Source organism: Hipposideros armiger, unplaced genomic scaffold (genome assembly GCF_001890085.2).
Source record: "Hipposideros armiger isolate ML-2016 unplaced genomic scaffold, ASM189008v1 scaffold_23, whole genome shotgun sequence".
In the NCBI taxonomy this organism is placed as follows: Eukaryota; Metazoa; Chordata; class Mammalia; order Chiroptera; family Hipposideridae; genus Hipposideros; species Hipposideros armiger.
This window is the reverse complement of record NW_017731373.1, coordinates 4766888-4775085: the sequence shown is the minus strand read 5'-3', so window position 1 is coordinate 4775085 and position 8198 is coordinate 4766888. Positions and strand designations below refer to the sequence as shown.

The window sequence follows — 8198 nt, the reverse complement described above, 5'->3', positions numbered from 1 at the left end:
ACTTTTAACAAGGTTCCATGTATTCAAAACAAACAAACAAAAAACCTTAAAGTATCCAAAATGAATACACACCTGACTTGGCTAAGCCATGGTATTAATAAGCAGAAGATGGTTTTAAGAACAAGTGCTTGTACATACATTTTAAATGAACATTTTACATAAAAAGTTAATTCATTATACACCAAAGCAGTGATTCTCAATGGACAGCACCATTTCTTGGCGGAGGGAGTGAAAACGTATCAGATCTTAGGGACTTTTCAATGGGCTACAGTGGCGGGATGGTGACTCGGGAGGCCTTGGAGACATACAGGGGGCAGACTGAGGTGTGTGGCTGCAGAGGGAGGATTGGAGGACAGTCGGCATTTTCCCAGTGAAGGGTCTCCTCTGTAGCCCATTATTTCTGAACATTAAGAATCATTTAGGATATATTTGTTGATCTTGATTCTCTGAGTTGATCAAACATCACTCTTTGTAATTATAAAATTATGCTACACTATTGTTTTTGGTTTTATTTCGACAGGACAAATGTTTGGCTTTGTTTCGGAGGATAACCAGCAAGGATTTGCATTCTAACACAACACTGGTTTGGGGTAAATAATAAAAGGTGGTGAAATATTGAATAGCTATAAACTTAAAATTCTTGAGTTCACACCGTTGAATAAAAGGGTTTTGATTCTCACTGCTACCTACAAAACATGTTCTTCGTTCTTTACTCATATTTGTAAAGCTACTCATATTTGTAAAGTTAAGACCTTGGCAGCAGTAGATAAATAGCATTATTTTAGCACCCACAGGAAAATATGGACACAATCCACTGCCACTCCATGTTAGTGAAAGATTCTAGAAGACTTGCCATCTCCTTAGGAGAGGAAACATGGCATAGAGGAAAGAACACAACTCTATGAGCAGACAGATGAAAAGCAAGGTCCCTCTAATTGCCTGCTAGCTGTGTGATCTTGGGCACAATACATAGCTGTGCTGAGCCTCCATTTCTTTGCATAGCCCAATGTGGAGGCACAGACTCAGTTTCAACCTTGACTAACTCTTCTTCTTGGCCAGTGGTGCTGAAAACACTGATACTGAGTTGTGAAAAGCAAACAACACATTCCCTTCATGGATTACATTTTAGCAAAATCTCAAGAACTCAAAACAGAAGTGGGACCAGAAAATTATTTTGCCCATTCTCTTAAGTGATTTAAGAATCTCTGCTTAAAGGAGCAATGTAGTAAAATATAAACTAACTGTGAAATTTATTCCTAACTTTCCAGTATGATTTCTCTTCTATTCTTGCTGGTCAAAATTTTATAATTATTTGCAAACGATCTGAAGATTTTACACTCTTGATTTGTGTGTGTTTGTGTGTGGTGGTGATGGTGGTTTAAGGAGATGGAGGGGAGAAAGGAAACGGGGGTAAGAGAGAGATGAAAAAAAATGTAATAATAAGTTGTCGATGACTAACACTTAAATGAATACAAGTGCAGTTACAAAATATAGTCTGAAAACATCAGTCTTATCAGGTGCTTTTCATCTAGGAATCCTAATCCCTTTTACAAGTAGCTTCTCTCTTGCGTGTTCTCTCCCCCACCTCCAGAAAACTACAGATACATATTGATATAGGTTTTTCATAGACATAGAGCAAATCACCAGCTCACACCGGTCACTTAAACCTAACACCTACTTTCTACCATGGTTTCTTTCTCTACATAAATTTAGCAATAACAAGGTGGAAAACTTACCTTTCTCCCATTCACCAAGGAAACAACTTCATTTGACTTCTTAGAATAGATATTATACTAAAATAACTGGCTGGAAGTTGTGTAGTTGTATGGAAAGCGGGTGCTGCTGTGTCTACCTGAGCCTCGCTGAGGTGCTCCTGTGGGGGGGTGGACAGGTGGATGGAGGGCAGCCCAGGGGTCACGGGTGATTTTGGCCTGCTCTCTCTGAGTGCATTCCTCCAATCGAACCCTGTCCGTCTATGCTCCTAACTCTCTTATTTCCCTACTTTCCTCTGCTACCCACACTTTCCTCCTCCCTTAAGCCAATTTGGAACCTCAGTCTCAGTCGAGTTCTTACAGACTGCACACTTCTTTATCCCTGCCCTGGGGTGACCCACTGGAATAAAATTTCTTCTTACAGCCCACAACAAAACCCAGTGAAATGGAACTAAACAATGCAGATGTCACGAATTCAGGTGCATTTCTAGGCGTTAAATGCATTTGTTTATTAATTTGATTTAAATTGCAAAAGTAATACAAATTTTTTTAAAACTAAAAATTACAAAAGTGTATAAAGTAAAATGTGAATATCCTTTACAGTTCGTACTACTAATAAAAATATAGAAAATTGCCTTTCATTAGACAGTAAATTTCTGTTAGTGGATGTAAGCCAAACATAAATCATACACAAATTATCATCTTCTATTCCATTCAGGTGGTTGGGTTGAAGGAACGGAGTAATGGGGAATACCATTATAGAGGAAACCAGTTAGTACTGGTACCATTTAAAATATGATTTCTAAATTGCTTAAGCATATCTATGAAAACCTAAATGGAACATTTAAAATCAGCATCATATAAAAGCAATACTCTGTGAAATGATTTCTGAACTGTGAAAATTTGTCTTTCAGACCTAGCAGCATAGAGCATAGAGACTGGATACATTGCTATGGTGGAAGAGTCGCTCCATTTTCTCTATAAGCTTGTACTTGATTCATATGCGTACGTTCCAAGGAACATAGGATCCAGGTTTGTCTCTTGGAATCTAGAAAAAAAGGACAAATTTGTATGTTTGCACTTGGAAAATGTTTGTGAAAAATGGAAAATAGCAGAATATAAAATATGATAAAAACCACCCAGAGGGCAAGCAGGACAATGAGAGGGCTGGAAATGACAGCGTGAGAAATGTGGAGGAATCGGGCGGGGCGGGGCAGGTACAGAGTCATCATCCTGTGCTTGAAGGGGGACAAATGAAAAGTGGAATCAGTCTGCGTTTCTCCAACTAAAGAGGTGATTCCCGGGGCTTAGGAAAAGCTATAAGGGGTACCACAAAGAGCCAGCATGAGAGGAGGTGTAGGAGGGGGCTCTTTTCTCAATATAGGAACAAACAAGGAATAACTTGTTTACAGTCAGAAGGGTCACTGTGAATGACATGAGTTCCACCATTAAAAATCCCATCACTGAAAATGACTGAGGGAGCTGAGGTGTTTGCTTGGCAGAGGTTGGGATGCAGGAAGGATTCCCACTAGTGGGGGTTGGCAAGGGGCCCTTTGCGCTCTGGCTCGAATCGGGAACGGCATACACTCCCAGTGCCTGGTTGGGGTGAACTGAGATAGATTGTCGGAGTGGCCCATATTTTTGGCCTGGCTGTCTTAGGTTCAGGTAGCAGTTTCTGAACTTCTATTCCTGACCAACGTGTCCTAGGGCGGTGTGGGGGGGGGTGTTGATGGACAAAAGAGGAACGTACAACTGATGATAAAAAATGAATCTTTTTTTTCAAGTGGTGTAGAACTGAGCCCCACTGCAGGCCAGGCAGGGCCGGGCTGATGGAAAAATGCAGTCCCAGGGCCACCCTGCTCTTTTCCTGCTCAAATGCCCTTGGGACTCCCGTCACCTTTCTTCCATGGAAAACCACCATGGTGGGTTCAGGAAACTTGACCACAAGGACAGGGGACAAAGGCTCAGGATTGTATGAACAGAACATACCATTTTTGTGAACTGATCTTCACAGGCCATTCTAATCTTCTCCGGGGTCAGTGGACTATTGAGCTTCAAAGGTCCAAACAGATGTCTCTCCTGTCGTGCGGCGTTCACGGCGTCATAGATGGCGAAAAACACCGAACACCCCAGGAACATCCCAGACTCTCCCAGACCCTTGAGGGGAGACAAGTCAACTAGGTTATGGCTCTTTCTCTCTGTGTATATGTGTATGTGCATCTACAGATACATATGTGCGTATATAAAAAATATTAAATATATGTGACTCTTCCTTTTAAAAAAGTAATCTATTATTTAAATCCAGTATTCTCAGTCTTAGGATTCCAGCCTAAGGAAATGATCCCAAATGGAGAAAGGAGATAGAGGCAAGAAGATGATTATTGCAAGACGAAAAATCAGATGTAACCTGATGGCAAGAGTAGCTTGTGTTAGGCTCCAAGATGCAGAGTATTTTTTTTAAATTATAATAAATTATTTTACAATTAAAATGTTTAATGGGCTTTCTTCCCTATAATCCTGGTACCCCCCCCCCACAACAACAACAAACCAAGAAATGAATGTAGCCCCTCCCTCCCTGCACAGGTATCACACAAGCATGCATTCATTCGTGGAGTACAGCTTACCTTTGATGAATACAGGGTGTTCGCGTTTTCTGATGGAGGCAACAAAGAGATGTATAGCTCTGCAGGGACGTCACAGATGGAGGGGATTTTATACTGGTCTGGACCACGAGTGTACAGGACACCCTGAGGAGAATAATTCAGCTCCTCGGTTGTATAAAGTCCCATGCCTTGAATAAATGCGCCTTCAATCTGAGGCAAAAAAAAAAAATTAGAATTTCCATATGTGAGAAACACACAGTCAATAGTAGCATTTCAACTTCATGCTGTTTGTCTGAATTTTTAAAATACTGTGTTGAGAGGGTTTTCAGCATGTCTTGGAGCATGTCTCTGAAAGTTTCCTTAGAAATTTACCTAAAAGCATTTCTAAACATCTTCTCGGGCACTAAATTCAAAGTCGAAGGCCTTCAGTGTGAATCTCAGCTTGGCCTTAGAATTGCAGCTCTAGAAGAGGCTGCACAGAGCCCGTAGCCCAAATGCTCTCCTTTTCCTTCCTGTGAGGCAGACGAAACGCACGCTGCCTGGTGTGTCCACAGACCCCGGGACACAAGAAAAGCCTCTCGGGCTTTAGAATCCCCTCATCTCATCAGACCATCCTCGCTCCGAGCTGGCTGGCCTCACATCTCTGGACTCAGTTTCCTCGCTTGTAACATAAGGGGTTTGGACTGTGTGTTCTCTATGCTTCCTGGGCAGCTTTAAAATGCTCTAGCTCCTGGATGTGCTAGACATTTGAATATTTATGTAGAACAGCTTGCGATATTTTCAATCACGTCAATTATTTCAAATTTAAATTTAAAAAGTCTGTGGGCAAAATAAGCGACTACCAATCACTACTGCTGCAGTTATTGATGTTTATTATCCCAGCTCGACTTCAAACTTCTTAAAACTACAGCCTGGCGTAATGCCCAGGGCTCAGCACTTGGCACTACATTCCACTTCTTCTCAGGCGTATGGGGCTCATTCTGTCACCTCTAAACGTAGTCCTGCCTCATTCAAGCTCCCCAGGTACGTGGCTGTATGTTTCTTCAAAAACGACCTAAAACACCTTTGTTTCTGTCCCTCTTTTAAACAGGAAGAGGTTTCAGTTCTGCAGCTGGCCTGCATGGAACGGTTCTGACTAACGGGGTAGAAAACTAGCATGATAAATAAGCTGAATGGAATGTTGTCCCTGCAGGTCCCCACAGCAGTTCTGGCTTTTACAAACAGGAAGCAAGGCAAATCAGTTACACATACCTGGCCTCTGTCAAGGGCTGGATTTATACTGAAGCCAATATCCATGACAATGTCTGTTCTGATATTCTAGTAATAAAAAAAAAGTGACAATGTTTATTGTGATGAATACAACTTAGGGAGAAAAAACTGAGAAACAGCTCCTGACAGGAGGTGTTGGTACAGAACCTTTCTTTGGGCCACATTCTATTTCAGGAGAAAGAAACAATATGTTATTATGTTGCAAAGTGTATTATGTTTAAATTTCAGAGTTATACAAACACTCTTAATCAGCTTAAGCAATGGCCAGTTTTTACTGGAAACACTAGGAGAAAAAATGTTTACTTGACTTTGATTCCAGCTGAGTGATGTAACACAGAGTTTTATCCACTGCAACAGACAGAAGATATGACACAGGAAACAGAAAACGGCTATGGCCCCTGTGATCCTTGTTGCAAAACTTTGTGGCTACCACACAACCCAACATCCAGAGTCCAACTGGCCACGTGATATTTATTGAACCACAGAATTTGTGTGCAACAGCAAAAGTCTTTCAGTTGTTATTCACTGTTCTAGTTTTTTGTTTGTTTTTAGAGTAGAAGAGAGAATAAATCTAACATTACAACTTGGGGACCAAAAGTTCTCTGATAACCTACAAATGAGGAGGAGCCCAGCAGGCCTAGCCAGGCTGGTGGAAACACCTTTGCTCTCCAGCAGGTCCGTATGTTCTTTGATGTGATATTAATGGTCTCAGAATAGCCATGACAAACAGATTCCATTTATAATTATTAATGGACCAAAGGAAACCCAAGAGTGTCTTCTTTGATGAGGACTTTCATCTAACATTTTTCTAATGAAAATTAGTGATCCAGGATGTTCTATTACTTTAGCTCTCTTATTTAAAGACACAATGAAATGTAAAGTTCTCTTCGACACCAGTTAGCAAGGCTGGCCTTCCACAAGACAACTGGCCTCAACTGGAAGGTTTTGCTTTAAAACTTGTGGATTTACTACTGTTTCTCATTGTTTTTTGATAGGGCTGGAGAGAGTGGTTTTAGGTTGGAGTTGTCAGCCTCCAAGGTGGTCCTCAATGAGCCTCACCTCCTGGTACCATGAGACTGAAGCCTTATGTAGCCCTCCTACACTTTACCAAGGTTGGTTTATGTGACGGATAGGATATGCCAGAAGTGATCATTTGTCACCCCAATATTAGGTTATAAAAGACTGTGGCTCTGTCTTGTTAGCAGGTTGTGGATGCTTATGAAACCCTTCAAGAATGTCACAGGGTGACATTTCACATAGGCAGTTCAGATTGTCGGTTGTGCCAACACCCTTCATGCTGTGTTATTTCCTTGAGGTGGTTCCTTTCCTGATTCCATTGAAAAGAGCCAGGGAAATAGAGAAGAGAGGCCACTGGTCGTTTTCCATGGAAGCAACCACAGCACTGAGGCAATTCCTGAGCTTCTATGTCCTTCTGGTAACACAGAGAAATTATCCTTAGGCCGAATCCATGGTGCTTCCATTGTGCTCACACAGATGGAATATGTGGAATTTAAGTGTATCTATGAATGCAACGCGAAGACCCTTCCAACTGGTACTGACCTTATGAGCACCTGTCAGGCAATCTATTTCAACCTCGGAACAGACAGCTCCAAAAACAAAGTATTCGAAAGGATGGCCTTCGCCTGTCTCCCAGTTCATGTCTGCTTCATAACCCCTGGAGAAAACAGAATTATTGAGGAGTCTTGCTATGAGATCATCTCCTAATTGCAGACTGTGATGGTTAAACAGGCCTGTTAGGAGATGTGCTCGATTTGTATGCACCGCAAACCATGTACAATGATGTGCCAGCACATAATAATGCAATACATGTGTTGAATAAATGTTTACTTCTTTCTTACTAAACTTGCTTTGTCTGATAAAAACATCTAATTGCTCCCTACCAATGATTCCTTGTGCCTGGAGGTTAACTGCTGACTGTATGATTATCCATCGATTGCTCTGGGCTAATATTGGCTCATGTAATCCTATTGTCATAGATCTGGGGACTTCCACCTGCATTTTATACCAAACACTACTTCAAAGGTCCACACTGGCCTGTTTATTTGTCTTTCTGCCTCTAGGATTCAGCCTCCTGTATGAGAGATCAGGCCCCCTGGCGCTGGGGCTTTGTGACTTCTCTGATCTCCCCTCCTCAGGCTCCAGGGGCTGCTGTGTTCCCAACTCCTCTGGAAAGACACCAAATGAAAAACAAGCACAGGCCAGCAGCTTACGAGCACTATCTACGCTTTTCTCCTCTGCTCTCCCCCCAGCCCAGAGGTGGCCATTAAAAATGCTTCCAGCGATTATTCCTCACAGCCAGCCAATGCCCTGGGACCTCCATGACGACTAGCAAAGTGTCAATATCAGGGAATACTTTCTGTATCACCCTGCTCTCTGATGGCTTTCACCCTCCATGAAAATAATTAGACAAATTGCTTTCCAAAGTATGTGAGTTCTGGTTGTCCCACATCTTGACACCAAATAGTTATCGTCAAATTTCTTATTTTTGGCCAGTCTAGAAAGTATAAATGGTGTTTATCTTATTATGGGTTTAATTTGCATTTCCTTACCTTTGTTTTTTAACTTAAGGGATACACTGTGTTTTCAACAAAAG

The 8198-nt window shown here is 41.7% G+C and overlaps 1 protein-coding gene across 2 annotated transcripts in view; it reads right to left on the bottom strand.

Moving 5' to 3' along the window:
* Nucleotides 1-2179: 2179 nt before the first annotated feature.
* AOX1 (aldehyde oxidase 1) overlaps nt 2180-8198 on the bottom strand; it is a 64756-nt gene continuing 58737 nt past the window's right edge. For both annotated transcript variants that reach the window (XM_019635708.1, XM_019635709.1), the window contains 5 exons: nt 7145-7259; nt 5567-5632; nt 4337-4525; nt 3702-3869; nt 2180-2760 (listed from right to left, as the gene is read on the bottom strand). In XM_019635708.1, the coding sequence (XP_019491253.1) occupies nt 2710-2760; nt 3702-3869; nt 4337-4525; nt 5567-5632; nt 7145-7259 (589 nt within the window). In that variant the 3' untranslated portion in view covers nt 2180-2709. The remainder of the gene's footprint in view (nt 2761-3701; nt 3870-4336; nt 4526-5566; nt 5633-7144; nt 7260-8198) is intronic.